This window comes from Peromyscus leucopus, chromosome 4 (genome assembly GCF_004664715.2).
Source record: "Peromyscus leucopus breed LL Stock chromosome 4, UCI_PerLeu_2.1, whole genome shotgun sequence".
In the NCBI taxonomy this organism is placed as follows: Eukaryota; Metazoa; Chordata; class Mammalia; order Rodentia; family Cricetidae; genus Peromyscus; species Peromyscus leucopus.
In genome coordinates this window covers 149,227,173-149,243,507 of record NC_051066.1, presented here as the reverse complement: position 1 = coordinate 149,243,507, position 16,335 = coordinate 149,227,173, and the positions used below count along the sequence as shown (strand labels likewise).

The 16,335-nt window shown below is 52.0% G+C and overlaps 1 protein-coding gene across 26 annotated transcripts in view; it reads left to right on the top strand.

Moving 5' to 3' along the window:
- Zmynd8 (zinc finger MYND-type containing 8) overlaps positions 1–14,642 on the top strand; it is a 103,891-nt gene extending 89,249 nt beyond the window's left edge. For 17 of the 26 annotated variants that reach the window (XM_037205555.1, XM_037205551.1, XM_037205561.1 and 14 more), the window contains 7 exons: positions 1,541–1,621; positions 3,386–3,464; positions 4,236–4,475; positions 5,403–5,560; positions 6,299–6,365; positions 11,679–11,762; positions 13,140–14,642. In XM_037205555.1, the coding sequence (XP_037061450.1) occupies positions 1,541–1,621; positions 3,386–3,464; positions 4,236–4,475; positions 5,403–5,560; positions 6,299–6,365; positions 11,679–11,762; positions 13,140–13,288 (858 nt within the window). In that variant the 3' untranslated portion in view covers positions 13,289–14,642. Of the gene's footprint in view, positions 1–1,540; positions 1,622–3,385; positions 3,465–4,235; positions 4,476–5,402; positions 5,561–6,298; positions 6,366–11,678; positions 11,763–13,139 lie in introns of those variants that run through there. The other 9 variants (XM_037205559.1, XM_037205564.1, XM_037205556.1 and 6 more) reach the window with 2 other exon arrangements.
- The last annotated feature ends 1,693 nt before the right edge of the window (positions 14,643–16,335 follow it).

The following is a 16,335-nucleotide window of genomic DNA, read 5'->3' as shown; positions in this document are numbered from 1 at the left end:
TCCACAGAAACAGAAAGTGGATAAATGGTTCCCAGGGGCCTGGGTGAAGTAGCGGGTAGCGGGGTGTTTCGGGTTGTGCTGGCTCCTTTTAAGTCAACTTGACATAAGCTATAGTCATCTAGGAAGAGTGAACCTCAGTTGAGAAAATGCCTCCATAACACTGAGATCCAGGCAGGCCTGCAGGGCATTTTCTTAATCCCTGACTGGTCGGGGAGGGCCCAGCCCATTGTGAGTGGTGCCATGCCTGGGCTGGTGGTCCTGGGTTCTGTAAGAAAGCAGGCTGAGCGAGCCAGTAAGCGGCTCCTCTCTGTGGCCTCTGCATCAGCTCCTGCCTCCAGGTTCCTGCCCTGTGTGAGTTCCTGTCCTGACTTCCTTTGATGATGAACTGTGATGTGGAAGTGTCAGCCAAATAAACCCTTTCCTCCCCGAGTTGCTTGGTCATGATGTTTAACCACTGCAACAGTAACCGTAAGACAGTGGTGAATCAGGAGAATGGCGTCCTCTTTTTGGGTGTGTGTGTGATGAAAATGGTCTAGAATTGCTTGTGCTGTTGGATGTGTAACTCCAGACATGCTAAAAGCCATTGAGCATGTGTGCGTGTGAGTCAGCACACAGCCACTGAAGTGTATCACCTCAGAGCCAGCAGATTGTACACTCTAGCTGGTGAAGTGGATAATGTATTAATTATATCTCATTAAAATGTGCTTTGGGGTCAGCAGGGTGGCTCAGGGGATGAAGGCTGTGCAAGTCTGGTGACCTGACTTGGATCCCTGGAACTCATGTAAAGGCGGAAGGAGAGAACTGACTCCACCCAGTTGTCCTCTGACCTCCACTCATGCTCGGGACATGCATACCTGCACCTGCTTATACACGCATGCGCGCACACACACACTCACTTCCTAACAATAAACTTTTTTAAAAAATTTATCTTGGTGGGCTGGAGGTGTGGCTTGGTTGGCATAGAGTGCTTGTCTAGCATGCATGAAACATCTGGACTCAGCCCTACTACTGAATTTAAAAATTGGGTGTGGTCAGGAGCTTCAGAAGCTCAGAGTCATCAGCTACATAGTGAGGTAGACCAGATGGATGCATGTGGCCCTGACTTTAAAAAAAAAAAAAAAAAGACTATAATTTTTATTTATTTTTAAGTAAGGAAAAAAGAACTTAAAGCAGCAGAAACAAAAGTAGTCTCTTCTTAAACCTGCTGTGTTGACTCAATAAGACCCACCTGGGGGTGGAGTTTGGCCTCCAGAAGGGACTCTAGGTGGCTTCTACATTGTTCTGTGCTGGGTTTCTCAGCTCAGCAAGGGCCTGCACACTGTAGATCACTGTAGGTCATTTAGTGGCCTCCTTGGCTTCCACCCCTGGGTGCCAGATGCAGTCCAGTCCTGCTGTCAGGCATCATGACAGCCTAAAGCACCCAGGTCCTGGGAGGGACACCGTGTCCCAGATTTCACTAGTGTCAGTTTTCCTGTCACCTACTGAAGGCCACAGAGAGCGCCCCCCTCGTTCACATAAGCTTCTGGTTTTATCTTTGTAGATGATGGATGCCATAAAAGGGACGATGACGGAGATCTACAATGACCTCTCCAAAAACACCACCGGAAGCACGATAGCGGAGGTGAGCGGCAGCAGGGGAACCGACCCCCGCAGTTCAGGGCGCGAGCCAGGGCCGTGGGAAGCAGGGCTGGAAGCCCCTCTGAGGCACTGGCTCCAAGCACTGGCTTGCCCTCTGGCGGTGAGCTTGGGTGGGGTGTTTCATTAAGTAGGCGTCTAGGGAGAGTAGCGCTGCTTCCTGCCTATATCCCGTTAGATCACAGGGAGACTGGACACCAGCTTTGATCAGTGTGTGTGGTCTTCTCTATCTCCCCCACCCTCCAGGGTTTCTCTGTGTAACTCTGGTTGTCCTGGAACTCGCTCTGTAGATCAGGCTGGCCTCGAACTCACAGAAAACCTCCTGTTGCTACCTTCTGAGCACTGGGATTAAAGGCGTGCGCCACCTCCTGGCTCGACAAGCACTTCTTATGTAAGAATTTCTGTACTGGAGGCACACTATGAGCAAAGACAGACAGGGGTTAAAATGCCCAACTATTTACTTATGAAGTCACCTCTTATAATTAAATCATGAAGCAGCCTTGCATTCAAAGACAAACACAAAAACATTCATCCCTGCACCTCCCTCGGAGGCCACTCAGAGAGTGACCGACCACCTGCTAGTGTCTGTGTGGACAGCATGGTGCTGGCAGTGGCCTGGTGGCCTGAATCAGTCATCAGGCGACGCACAGGGAACAGGGTTACTTGAGGCCATCGGAGATGTGCTGCAGGCTGGGAATGAATCCCAAGCAGAAACACTGGCCCTTGAGGCAGGGTTTCCTTATGGCAACAAATGGGACAGTGGGTATGTAAAGGCTTACGAGAGGCCCTGAAGAAATCAGTGGAGATTTAAAAACAAACAAGCATGTCATGGTGCATGGGGGTGTGCCTGTGTGTTTTATAAGTGTGACCCTCTGTGAGTACATTGACAGTGTCAACCAGCAAGGAGAAATCTCTCTGTCCCCAGTGAACTTTCTTTGGGCAGTTGGTGGAGGTGGGGGAGGGCAGGGAGATAGGATTTCACTTTGTATCCCTGGCTGGCCTTGAACTCACTAAGTTTAAGTAAACCTGCCTCTGCTCCTGAGAACTGGGATTAAAGGCATATACCACTACAGTCAGCCCTTTTTGTTCATTTTAAGCATTTGTGGATGGTTGAAGTTCTGGTCCACATGTCTCCCCTGAAACCTTGGATCCAGTCTGTGCCAGGATGACCACGCCCCTCCAGCCCCCCAACCCTGCCATACTCCTCTGCATTGGCATGTGGCTGTTCACTCAGTTGCTCAGGCGTGGGGTACAGGTGGTCCTCGGCTCTGGGGCGTCCTGTGTAGGTTTTGGGAGGGTGTGGAGCAGCTACTAGCTATCTGTTCCCTCCCGAGTCAGCTTGGCGCCAGATGCTTTACCAACCGAGCTATCTCGGTGTCGCCCTGTTTTCATGGGTTTTAAAAGAATCATGATGTTAGTTAAATTTTTAATGTATTATTTAGTTTTCCCTCCTGCTGTATTTTTTTTGGGGGGGAAATGGCTCTTTTGCCTTGGCTTTCAGGACTAGGATCCTCAAGGGTGTGTATATCTGTGTGTGTGTGTGTGTGTGTGTGTGTGTGTGTGTGTGTGTGTGTGTGTGTGTGTGTGTGTCTATGTATATGGGACCCATTCCCTCTCACCACACAATCATGACCTGAGCTATGGGACAGTGGGTTCAGAGCCAGGTTGCCAGGCAGAGCTCAGGTTCACACCTGAGGGGACCGGCTGGCTGCCACGGGTGGTGTCTGAGGCGCCTGTGTCCTCCCTGCAGATTCGAAGGCTGAGGATTGAGATTGAGAAGCTGCAGTGGCTGCACCAGCAGGAGCTTGCCGAGATGAAGCACAACCTGGGTGAGTCACGCACGTACGCACGCACACACGCACGCACGCACACACGCACGCACCCGCCCCCGCCCCCAGCGGGTGTGAGCCTCTGGCTGCTCTGAGTCTGGGCCCAGATGTGAACTAGGCTGTGTCCGGAGTTGGGGAGAGCACAGTCCTCAGGGATCTGGGGGTGCGGGTGCAGACCCCATCTGGGCCACAAGCACCTTTACCAGCTGAGCCACCTTGGTGGCCCTTTGCTGGTCTTCTTGGTTGACGAAGAGCGTGAGGGGGATTGAGGGACCATTTACTCTCAGTGGAAGGTTTACTTGTGGATGTATATGCTGCCTGGAGTAGAAGCGGAGGGATTTTCTAGGAATGAGTGGGTTGATGGTTGCCCCGTTAGCATAATAATCAACCACAGTGTCCCTGACCGGGCTCAGTCAGTATCTCAGGACAAATTGTGTCGGAATGCCTTTATTTTCTGTGCAATAGGATGGTGGAGTGTATCCTTGGCAGTTGAAATTGTTTGAAGGGCTTGTGGAATTCCTCCAACTTGAGGTTACTTGGGATGACATCACTGAGGCCTCCTGTTACGTACCCGGCCCGTCCATCGCTCACAGCGTGACAGGCCATCAGACTTGAGTGATAAATGTCCCAGCTGGATTACTGGCCCAGGGTCCCCGAGCTAGTGGGGGCCATTCCCAAGACTTAGATCAGGTCTGTGTGAACCCGGGGGCCTGACGGCGAGCGTGCTGCACCGGATCAGGTGATGTAGCCGGTGTTCTCCTCCTCCTGCAGAACTGACCATGGCGGAGATGCGGCAGAGCTTGGAGCAAGAGCGCGATCGGCTCATCGCCGAGGTGAAGAAGCAGCTGGAGCTGGAGAAGCAGCAGGCTGTCGACGAGACCAAGAAGAAGCAGTGGTGTGCGAACTGCAAGAAGGAGGCCATCTTCTACTGCTGCTGGAACACCAGCTACTGTGACTACCCGTGCCAGCAGGCTCACTGGCCTGAGCACATGAAGTCCTGTACCCAGTCAGGTACCGTCGAGTGGGCGCCCGCCGGGGAGGCTGCCGGGCGGGCTCTTGCCACGGATGCCTGCAAACAGCTGTTGCTCTGATATGCAAGGGATACAGTCGTCGGGTCACACGGCCGACCTGGCACAGGGTCTCCAACCTCCAACAGCCAGCTTGGCAGAGCTTTTGACCAGGTGATCTGTTCTTCGAGGTAGCAGGAATCCACAGCCTTCAACAGGATGCAGTCCCGATTCTCAGGCTAAGGAAGAAGTGTTTGCTGGCTGGGAGCTAACTGACTTGTTATTAGGACTGCTATGATGAGCCTTCATCTCTCATTCTGACCCGAAGGCCTCCCCACCCCACCCCCCACACCCTGCAGCCCAAGCCTTGTTTGGTGATGTGCATTGGGGGAGGGGCACTCCATGTAGATTCTTTAAATCTTTCACCATCCCTTGTGGCACAGTGAGGTCTGTGTTGGTAGTTCCTCCCAGCTTTCCTATTCACCCAGAAGCTCTGTGCCCCCTCTCAGAAGATCCTAGTCTCCGTCACTGTGCCTCAGAAGCAAGGCCACTGGGCTAAGGCAGATCTAAGCCTAGATGAAGACCAGAGGCTCTTTTGTGGGGAGGGCGGTCACAGTCTGGCTCCCCACAAGCTTCCTGGGCTCAGAGAACATGTTCTCCTCAGCAAGTGATTTAAAACTTGAATTGCTAAATATTAAAAGATCAATTCTAAAATAAAGTTTGGAGCTCTGGCTTTTGGAGACCGGGGCCCTTGCCAGATCTCTAGGTGGGGCTGGGAAGGATGGAGCCTGGTGGGGTCGGATAGGGACCGAGCCGTGGGGTCCTCGAGGTGTGGCACAGGTTTGAAGCTGGGCTCTAAATGAAGCCTGAAACCATCACACACACGGCTTGCGGCATCCTCACGAGTTTTCTCCTTCTAATTGGTCCCTAGCCACTGCCCCTCAGCAGGAAGCAGATGCTGAGGCCAGCACGGACACAGGAAACAAGTCATCGCAGGGCAGCGCCTCCACTGCGCCATCGGCACCTTCAGAACCGGCCAGCGCCTCCAAAGAGAAAGAGACATCATCAGAGAAGAGCAAGGACAGCTCGGTGAGGGTCCCCCACTGACAGTCACCCTGCGCCAAGGACCCTCTCTGTATCTGCCACCCCCAATGTCCCTTGCTGTCCAGGGTTGTAATCAGTGCCCCTTCTGCTGAGTCTGGAAGCCTCCAGCCACCTGTCACTATGGAGGACAAGAAGTATGGCTGATGTGACTAACCAAGGACCTGCTTATTTTAAAATTACTTGAGCTTTAAGTGTCCACGTGTGGCCAGTGCTGTCACACTGGACCACAGGGGTCCCAGCTGTTGCTTCCCATGGGGTATGTGATGACAGTTGAACACGTAGGCTGTTTTAGGGGGTGTGGTCATCATTGCTTACACTTTTAACTGTGTATTTCAGGAGATCACTAGATGGTCAGTAAAACCCTGTTGGCGTCACAGTGTCGCCTAGTAAGAGACTAATGAAATAAACAAGTTGGTAGCATTTTTGAGCAGTATATACATTTTTTGCACAGAAAGGTGCTGGGTAGGTCTGGGTGGAGCTTTGGAAGCAGTGAATGGTCTAGGAGCGAGGACAATAGGGGTAAACGGCGGAATCACTCAGACGCTTTGTTTGGCCTTTAGAATCTGGCAGGCAGAGCGTAAGATGTGTGGCCATCCATTCATCTGTTCTTGTCTGATTGCCAGGTAGAGGCCTCTTAAGGTGTCTTGGGTGGGGGAATAGTGAGCCCTCCCATGATTCCCTGGGGCTCTAGGGTCCCATCTTTTTGTTTGTTTGTGTTTCTAGACCCTGGACCTTTCTGGCTCCAGAGAGACGCCCTCCTCCGTTCTCTTAGGTTCCAACCAAGGCTCTGGTATGTCGCCCCCTGGTGGGCAGATGGTGTTTTATATTTCACTTGGTCGACTTGGGGGGAGTTAAAGGCTTGGGATCCTTTGGGGTACCTTGGATGGGTTCGGGTGGGGGCATGGCTAGGCAAGGTGTTATCTGGGTGCCTCCTTGCATTGGTCAGCCATGTATATTGTGTTACTAAGGGCACCCTTCACTGGGACACAGAGTCTCTGAGGTCCTCAGGCCTTATGAAGACCTTTAAAGCCTTAGGTGACGAAAATGATGATGAGTAGGACCTCTGTCCTGGGATCCCCTGCTGGCCTTTGTGGGCATCTTCTCTTGGGTTAGTTTGAGCCATCCTTCCTTCCTGGGAGCCTCGGGTGTCTTTTCCCACATTCTTCTGAGCTTGCTCCTAGAGTTCAGAGCAATGGCTTCCTTCTCCGCAACGGTTTTGGCCAATTTGAGGGTCTCTCCTGTCTTGGCTGCAGGATCTCTCTGTCCATTGATTTTCTTTAGCTGAAAACTAAAAGTTAATGTTTGCTTCTGCACAGTGAGGTAGACAGAGGAAGGTTGCTCAGGATGGCGGTTGGAAGGGGTGATGGTAGGGAGGACCTAAACGCACACATTTAATCTTTTTTGTTTCGGAGACAAGGTTTCTCTGTGCAGCCCTGGCCATCCTGGAACTCGCTCTATAGACCAGGCTGGCCTGGAACTCAGAGATCCCCCCTGCTTCTGCCTCCTGAGTGCTGGGATTAAAGGCGTGCACCACCATGCTAAGCTGTTTTTTTAACTTACAGACTTGGGGTATAATATAATTGAAGGCTGCTGGTGGACAAAACAGGTGCTGCCCCCCCATATCTCCTTCAGTTCCTGCCTGTTGCTGAGTTCGGGGGTTCTGTCATTCCACGATGTCATTAATGTCATAGATTATTTCAAATTCTGGTCTTTGGTCTCATGATCCTCCTGCCTCAGCCTCCTGAGCGCTGGAGTAGTGGGCCTGTGCCCCCTTGCCTGGCTTGAGTTCTGCTCTTCACAAAGACAGAGTGGAGGGTACCCTTAGTAAGGAACACTTTCTTCCTTCCTTCCTTTCTTTTTTCTTTCTTTATTTTTAAATCATGTTTGATGAGGTGCCTTAAAGGATTTTCCACTTTTTAGAGGTGATGCTTAAATAAAAATATAGTGTAAAATAAAAGCAGTCATGGTGGCACAGGCCTTTAATCCCAGCACTCAGGAGGCAGAGGCAGGTGGATCTCTGAGTTCTAGGCCAGCCTGGTCTACAGCAAGAAACTGTCTCCAATATAAACAAGCAAAGAAACCCATGAATTGAATAAGATACGGGGGGTTGTAGTTGGGACTCTGGGGTGCCGTGGAGGAGTTAGAGCTGAGAAGTGACATTTCGGGATGACCTTGAGGCCCAGTGGGAACCTGCTAGAGACTTGGTCCCATGCTCTGCCTTTGAGGCCAGGGCAGCCACACTCTTTCGCAGCAGAAGGCTGTGTCCTCTCTGACAGCTGTGCAGGCCACAGACCAAACCCAGAGCCCAGTGCATGGCCATGCATCGGCACGCCCTGCCCTGCAGAAGTGGCTGTCTGCTGGGACCCCTGGTTCCCTTTGCTGACCCCTGATCTGGAGCATCTTTAAATGGAGAGGAGGCCTTCGATCTGATGGGGTTGGGGAGGGAGTTGTGAGAAGAGCCCCAGGAAGCCCTGCTCTCTGTGCTGGGTCCTGCTGTCCCGAGCCTCTCCGAGAAAGCAGCTGCTGTGATTCTCGGGACAGATGAGGAGGTGGTCCACAGGAGCTGACTTAGACACTCGGGCTGCTTAGCTGTCAGATGTCAGAGCTGGGCCTTCCATAGTATGCCAGGTGTGGAGGCTAGCCCCCACAAAATGGCTGTCAATGGATGCCAGAGGTGGTTCCCGGGCTGTTCCTGTGGCCTTGGTTTGTGTAATGCTGGCACTCCTTCCTTTCCCTCTCCCACCTCCAGCTGTGTCTCCCTGGCCCTCCCTTCTGTCAGGAGCTCTGATAGTAGAGCCCAGGCTCCCAGGCTCCTGTTTCTTCAACGTGCACACCTGGAAATAAGCCCAGCATTCCACGTTTTCCTCCTCTGCACCTGAGCCCCAGAGCTCACTGGGCGAACATCACCCAGGGGAACAGACTCCTGCCATGACACGCAGTCTTGATCACCCCGGCACCTCTCCTCCTTGGCCATCTTGTTAAGTCCCTGTCATGAGTCCCTGACTCCTTAACAGCAGCATCCCAAGTCCTCTGTTCCCTGTCAGACCACCTGCCTGGCCCTGCCTGCCTCCGCATCCTTTGGGCACCAGGCTTGGGCACTGTCCTGAGCAAAGCACCAGATTCTCTCTGCCTTGCCTAGCCAGGCTGACCTGCACCTGACCCACCCCTCTGTTCCTGTCCTCGGCAGCTAAGCCGTCCCTCTCAGATCCTTCCCGGGCAGCACTGATAAATTCACCTGTGTTTTCACGGTCCTTCCTCCGCTCCACACCCCTCATTTCTGATGGAAAATTCCTCACAAGAGCCATGGTCAGGTCTATGTTGTCCATCCTGGAAATGGATATCAAACCCTTGAGCTCGTGTGATTAAGGGATGAGATTGCACATTTTATTTTAGATCATTGAAATAGCAACTTTGTTGGTTCGTGGCTACTGGATTGAGCAGTACAACCTGAAACCTGTCCGCTCAGCTTCCCCAGCCCAGGTAGAGCCTCTCCTGGTACCCTGCCTCTGTTTCCCTTCTCATAGCCCAGGTAGAGCCTCTCCTGGTGCCCTGTCTCCATCTCCCCTCTCACACCTCAGCTCACTTATCTGGCTTCTATTTTGGCACGTCACCATTGTCTTAAGATGAAGCCAATCATTCAGCAATAGTGGCGCCCACCTTTACTCCCAGCACTCAGGAGGCAGAGACAGGCCTGGCCTACATAGCGAGTTCCAGGTCAGCCAGAATTACGTAGCAAGATGCCATCGCCCTCCCCCCTCCCCCAAAGAAAAAAACTAAAAACCAAAAAACGGAAGAAGGAGGCATTGACAAGCAAGGGCATTTACAAGTCTTAATTGTTGTGAGTTTTATTATTATTACAATTATTTTTTCTCTTAAAGTGCTGGGCACGGATGCAGTGCTCAGGAGACACCTCATAGCCTTGCCTAGGCTTTCTTTTCTGAGGCTGGTGCTTGCCTTTTTTGAGCCCCAACCCAGCCGACTGGACTGACACTTTATCTCAGGCAATCCTAGACTTGTGGAGATTTCAGAGTGAGTCTTGTCTTGAGTCCAGGGTAAAGAATGAGGCAGGGGTGATGGAGAGCTGTCTCAGGGGGTACAGACGTGAAGGCCTGGTGAGAGCGTGTGCCTGTAATTCTAGTGTCCCAGACCCGAGATCTCAGACTCACTGGCCAGACACAGGCTTGAGTGAGAGAGATACCCTGTCTTTCAAATAAGTAAATAAAGGTGGAGAAATGATTGAGGAAGACACTCATCATTATCTTTGTCCTCCACACTCACAAGTACACACCCCCCACCCCCACAAACTCCCCAAGAGCAGGGGAGGTGGGGGGGATGACTTCCTGGCAGTGAGTGCTGGGGACACTGTGCAGAAAACATTCTGAAGCTTCTCAGTCTCTTTTCCCACCAACACTGTCTGTGCTGATGGACCTGTCAGAACAGAAAGGGCCACCCACACCGTTCCTTACTCTTTTTTTTTTTTTTTTTAAATTAAGATTTATTTATTTATTATGTATACAGTGTTTCTCCTGCATGTATGCCTGCAGGCCAGAAGAGGGCACCAGATCTCATTATAGATGATTGTAGTTGCTGGGAATTGAACTCAGGACCTGGAAGAGTTGCCAATGCTCTTGACTGCTGACCCACCTCCCCCCACACCCCCCACACCCCTGCCTCACTCTTGACACATTGATGAGTGCCGGAACTCGGTCCTGGGGTCGCTGCCTGTGACATAGCTTGGAGGAAGGAAGGCCTTACGAACATCAGTGGTCCCGAGCTGCGTGTCTGCATCTGGCCTCAGTGTGGGAATGGAAGGGTCTGTGAGGACAGATGTTAGGGGGGCACCGGCCTCCCCACTCCTTCGTCCTTTATACTTGATGGCCTTTTGTGTGGTGTTGGGGATTGAGTTCGGGGTCTCATGTGTGCTGGGGAAACCACGGAGCTATCTCCCCAGCGGCAGCTTTAAGCAAAGTGTCCTTGCATACAAGCCTGGGGACTTAGACTAGAGCTGGCAAGGCGTCCTCTGCCTGGCTCCACTGCCGTGCCGGCCCACCGGGACGTCCACAGGCCTGCTTTCTGACCTGTCTTTAGACTTCATCCGTGGGCTTCCCCTCCCGCTCCCTGATTTCTAAGGTCGTTGCTTTATGCAGTCCGACCACCCCTGGCTGTCAGGAGAGGCAGTCTTTTCTTGTCAGCTCGCCTTCTCCTTCCTGTCACCTGTCACATCCGTGCCGCCCCAAGCGTGGCCTGCTGGCATCCAGACTGAGAACATGTGCACCTCGCTGTCTCTTCTCTCCTCTTTCCTCTCTGAGTGTGAAAAGTTGCAATCCCATGATTCCCTTTGCAGTGACTCTGACGCCACTCATCGCCCAGGCACATGGCCCGCTGTGGCGATCTTCCCTTCTTTCTCCTAATTCCAGTGTCCGCCTGCTGAACTCTTTAGGAGAAGCGTCAGCGTACACTCTCCTTCCACTTGCTGCGTAGCCAAGGCTAGCCTCAAAGTCATAATCCTCCTGCCTCAGCCTCCCGAGGGTTGGGATGGCAGGTGTGTACCAGCACACTTGGCTTTCCTGAGGATTTGGGGTGGGGCTCTTTGGATGTGGTCTCTGGATGTCCTTTTATCGTGGCCTCGGGTTTAGTCCGCTGGTCCCTCCTGGCTGCTGTCCCCTGTTGTCCTCAGTGTGGTATCTTTGCCAGCCTTCCCGCTCTTCACAGATAACCAGTCCATTCTCCTCTGCTCTGCTGTGTGGTGTCTGCCACCCTAGTGCGCCTCAATCCAGCCTCAGTTTCCCTGCTAGAATCAGGCTTTTGGCAGAGCTTATGGTTCGCAGAGTTTTGTTTTCAAAATCCTGAGAATTTGTGGCTTGCAAAATCCTGGGTCGCTTTTACGTCCCTGTATGTCCACGTTCCCTCTGTGGTGCTGTGTCCAGCGACCCTGTTGGTGGTTTGCACACATTTTCAAAAGCCCCAGGCACCCGCGAGCTCATCCAATTAGGTGGCAGATGTGCAGGAGCGGCTAGCCCATCGGTGACCATGATTGTCGTCCCCTGGGGTTGTGTGGAATTTGAGCTGTGACAGACTCTAAGGCTACCTGTGCTCTCTTCAGTTAGCAAGAGGTGTGACAAGCAACCTGCCTATACCCCAACCACTACAGACCACCAGCCGCACCCCAACTACCCATCCCAGAAGTGTAAGTATGACCCTGTCTCATGCGAGCTGCTGGGAGTCATTCCTGGCATGCAGAAGCCTCGTTTTTTTGTGTGTTTGTATGTGTCTTTGTGGGCGTGTCCTGTCCTTCGAGTCTCCCTCTGCTCTGCCTGCGGTCTTGTCTGTACTTTGCAAACTGATGTCCGACCATGTAGGGTTGGCTTTTCGGGGCTTTTGTTTTGTCTCAGCTGATACTGCATCTCCCCTGCCATGACCGATCACGTCAGCCAGCATCCTGGACCCAGTTCATCTGAGGCTCAGGCCTGTGGATCCTGGGATCTCCAGTTCTGTTTCTTTAGTGTCCCCACTGATCTTGGCTCTCCCCAGAGCTGGAAGGACTCGGCGAGGTGTGACTACAGCCGTGCCAGCCCCTCGAAGATTATAGTGTAACTAGGAATAGGAACGTGCAGAAGAGTTTGGAATTGCCCCTCTGCCTGTTAGGACACTGTCTGTCCCCTTCTGGCTGAATGTAGAAGCAACTGGAGCGTTCTCTGCACATACTTTGTGACAGACAGACAGACAGACAGAAGTGCAGTCTCTTAGGGGCAGCAGCGGCCCTTCCTCACTGGCCCCATTCCTTCTCTAAGCTTGACGCTCTGAAGCTCAGGAGAGTTAGAGAACCTGGGAGCTTAGTGAATGGTCACAGAAGTAAGGGGTCTTAGTGGACAGCCATTAAGGCCGTCATCGCCGCCACCAGCACCGCCCACAGATGGGGCTGTGGTCCTCTTCCGAGAGAGCGGCAACACTCTTCTTTTGGCGTTCTCTTTGCCTCAGCCACTACCTAGCCTGGTACCTGTGTGTCCTCAAAACCATCCCAGGTGTCAGCTGGGGTCTGTTTCGGTCACTGACCCCTGACATGATCCTTACTAGGAGTCCATGGGGTCTGTGTCCAGGGGGGCTTAGCCACCTCATCTGCTCCTCATTTCTTCTCTTTTCCAATCTCTTCCTGGTTTGGATGTGAGTCTTTTCAATTACCTAAGAGCCCTGTTAACATCGGGAGACCATGTGCCGGATTCCAAGGGTCTTTCTCCAAGACCAATGTCAGGCAGAGTGCATGGGCCCTGTGGTACCATTCAGTCACTTAACAAGGGCCAGGCTCCCCCGTCGATGGGACACCATCACTCACTAACCTTCACGGACCTGCAAGTATGGCCCCCTGCTGATCTTCCAGTCAGCTGTGGTTAAAGCCCCCAAACGAGCTGTCCCTCTGCTCTGTATGCCTCCAGAGAAGGGGTCTCAGTGGTAGCTGTGGTTCAACCGTGGGGGTTGTCCAGCTGGAGGGGAGGAGGTGGCGCCCAGCTGGGGGAGGAGTCGAGGGGAGGTGGACAGGGGAGTTGAGCTTGCTGCCTTTCCTCCACAGACCATTCCCGGAGCAGCAAGACCGGTTTGTGGAGCAGCAGTGAGGAGAAGCGAGCGTCAGCCCGCTCCGAGCACAGTGCAGGGACCAGCACGAAGAACCTCGTACCCAAAGAGTCGCGGGAGTCCCGCCTTGACGCCTTCTGGGACTAGGGGTGCATCGTGAGCCAGAATACCTCCCCGTAGCGGGGAAAGAACCCAAACAACCGGAAGCAACAGTAACTGGAGAACAGCCACCTTTCCAATCCCCAACACTCAGGCTCTGCCCGTGGGCTTGGCTGCAGGGCAGCAACTGGACTCCATCCCAGCATGGGCCTTGACTGGGACTGCTGGACCTCGTGAGCCCAACACTTGAGGTGGAAGTAGGTACACTTTGTGACGTCACTGACCTAGCCTACCTTCCATTTCATATCTATACTGACCTTAACTTATAAAAAAGAAAAACAAGTTATATATATATAAAATAAAATCTACAACGAAAAGAATGTTTTGATAATCCAGAGGGCTGGCTAGTTAGCCCTCTGGCCTCACTGTGGTGTCAGGGCTGGGCCCAGGGATTGCTCTTCTCACACAGGTCCTCCTCCCTGGATCCCCAGGGGAGGGAGGAAGCCGCTGTCCCTCTGCAGCACACCACGATCGGAGTTCCCAGGCTATGCTGTCCTGGACCCGCTACACCAAGCCATCGGCCACTCACAGACCCTACAAGACGATGTTGTGAAACACAAGTTTGCTGGGCTCGAAGGACAGAGAAAAGCGTGTGTGATTGTGATCTCGGCTATGGTTCCCGAAGAGGCAAAGCAGCCTGCCGTTTACAGAAGGTCCACACAAACAATCCCTGCGCCATCGTGGATGCGGATGGCATTCGCGTGCGGCTACCTCTTCTCTCTGTGGAGTGCTTTCCATAAACACTCACACCTAGCTGTGAAGAGATAGGCGTCTCAGAAGCAAGGACTCAAAAGCAAGGTGCACGCTGAGGACATGTGAGCCCGCGAATGGAGCATGTATGTATTATTTATATGCTGGAGTTCTACGTTTTTATGTAAGCATGAAACACAGGCAGTGTGAGAGAAAGCCAAGACCGGTCATGCTGTCCCGTTAACGCTGCGTCTGCTGTAGTTCCATTTTGTATGTTGTGTAAAACGAGCATCGATCGAAGCAAAAGATGATGTGTGTATATGAGAAAAATTAATTGTATATCATTCCAGTACATTCCGTTGTACATTTTAGTCTTCGTTTACTATCTCTTCATTGTTGATAAGAAAATGTAAGCTGTGCATTGTCCAGCTAGTTTACGCCTACTAGAGAAGGAAGGAAGAAATGCTAGAAGAAAACCGGAGAGAAAGAACATTTGTGAATTGAATTACAGTTGTCAAAAAACAAAACAAAAAAAAAACCAATCTAGCCTAGCTGGCCTTATTTGGGAAGCGTAACTGCTTTTAGCATATGGGAGTATTTTTTCACATTTTCTTTGTATAAAATTTGTATTAAACTTAAATATCTTTTTTGATGATGGTGTTTCTTCGTGACTGAGCCAGTGGTCTCTCGCGGTTATAATCTTTTGGGATCTCTCCTCTCAACATCCCAATTTTTTTCAGATTCTTCACCTTTTTTTTTTTTAAATTAAACTTTTGACAAAATGGTTTGATCCTGACAGTCTCCCATGGGTGAGGGTGTGGCTGTGTCAGGTACGAATGGCCAAATACAAGAGGAAAGTCCCCTGAGATCAGGGGTACCCTAGAGGGCTGGCCTGGGCAGGTACTTTCTTTCCAGTCAGGGTAGCTGCAGTCTCCCCGAGGCCAAGGCAGAGGGCTGGGCCACCAGGCTCCGGGAGAGTGCTAGTGCCGTCCTGGAAGCCCTGGTCCATCGGCCTCTGGCTCTAGGCCAGAGGGTCCATCTTGGAAGGCTGACGTTCCCATGGTTTTCTGGGTAGAGTACCCACGTCTCTGGCCTGGGGCACATGTGTGCACATGATGTGCCTCTGTGTGGGCGTGTGCATATGCTCAGGGGTGCGGGTTCTGAGGAGGGGGGCTGTGAGAGTGTTTCCTCCTGAGTCCCCAGGTGTTAAAAAGGGTTGGGTTGTTGAAGGGCCCCCTCCTCCTCTGCCCCTCACCCCTCCCACCGCAAGCCTTCCACAGAGGAAAGGACGTAAAGAACTGACTTACCCACTCACGGGTAGAAAAATGGTGGGTTTTTTATTTTTATTATTTTTATTTTTTTTATAGATTTATTTATTTATTATGTATACAGCATGTATGACTGCAGGCCAGAAGAGGGCACCAGATCTCATAACAGATGGTTGTGAACCACCCTGTGGTTGTTGGGAATTGAACTCAGGACCTCTGGAAGAGCAGTCAGTGCTCTTAACCTCTGAGCCATCTCTCCAGCCCGTTGTTTTATTTTTAATGTGAAGTTTAGGGCTGGGACTATGGCTCAGTTGGTAGGGTGCTGGCCTAGCATGCACAAGGCCCTGAGTTTGGTCCCCAGCACTTCCTGGAGCTGGGAATGGTAGGGAGCACATGCCTACAATCCCAGCACTTGGGAGGGGGAGGCAGGAGAATCACAACTTCAGAGTCGCCCTTGGCTAGGTAGTGAGTTCAAGACCAGCTTGAACTACACGGGACCCTGTCTCAAATAAAAGAGTGAATAAATAAATGATGTGAACCTTGATTTTTATCATTCATTCAACTGCCAAATGCAGTCACATGACTCCCGCTTGCAGATTTGAAAGAGTCTGTATAAAGACCCTTCCAGCCACCCTGCTCTCCCCTGGCCTTGAATGTCCCTCAGTGTCTAGCATTCACACAGTGCAGACTTCTCTATATATACACAAGTGAGCATTTGACACACTTTTGGTTGCCTGGTTTCACTTAGATTTCAAGTCCACGGACAGAATGTCCTCATTCTTTTTACTGTCCTGTGGACATTAGTCACAGTCTGTCCCCGCTGGTCTCAGTGGAGTCATAGTGACAGCCCAGAGCCAGTGTGTGGCAGGTAGGTGGAGACTGCACGTCCAGACACAGCTGCAGGCTTCTCGTGACCTTGGAGTGGGCAGAGGGTGTTTGAGGGGCTGGGGACCCTGTGCCTCACACAGGTTACCAATTATTGGAGCTGCATCCCAGGCCCCCGGTTGAGTGTTTTCAGATGCCAGACTCTGAATCTGAGAATGAGAAAAGGTCATGAAGGGGAAGTGGCCTTGTTCC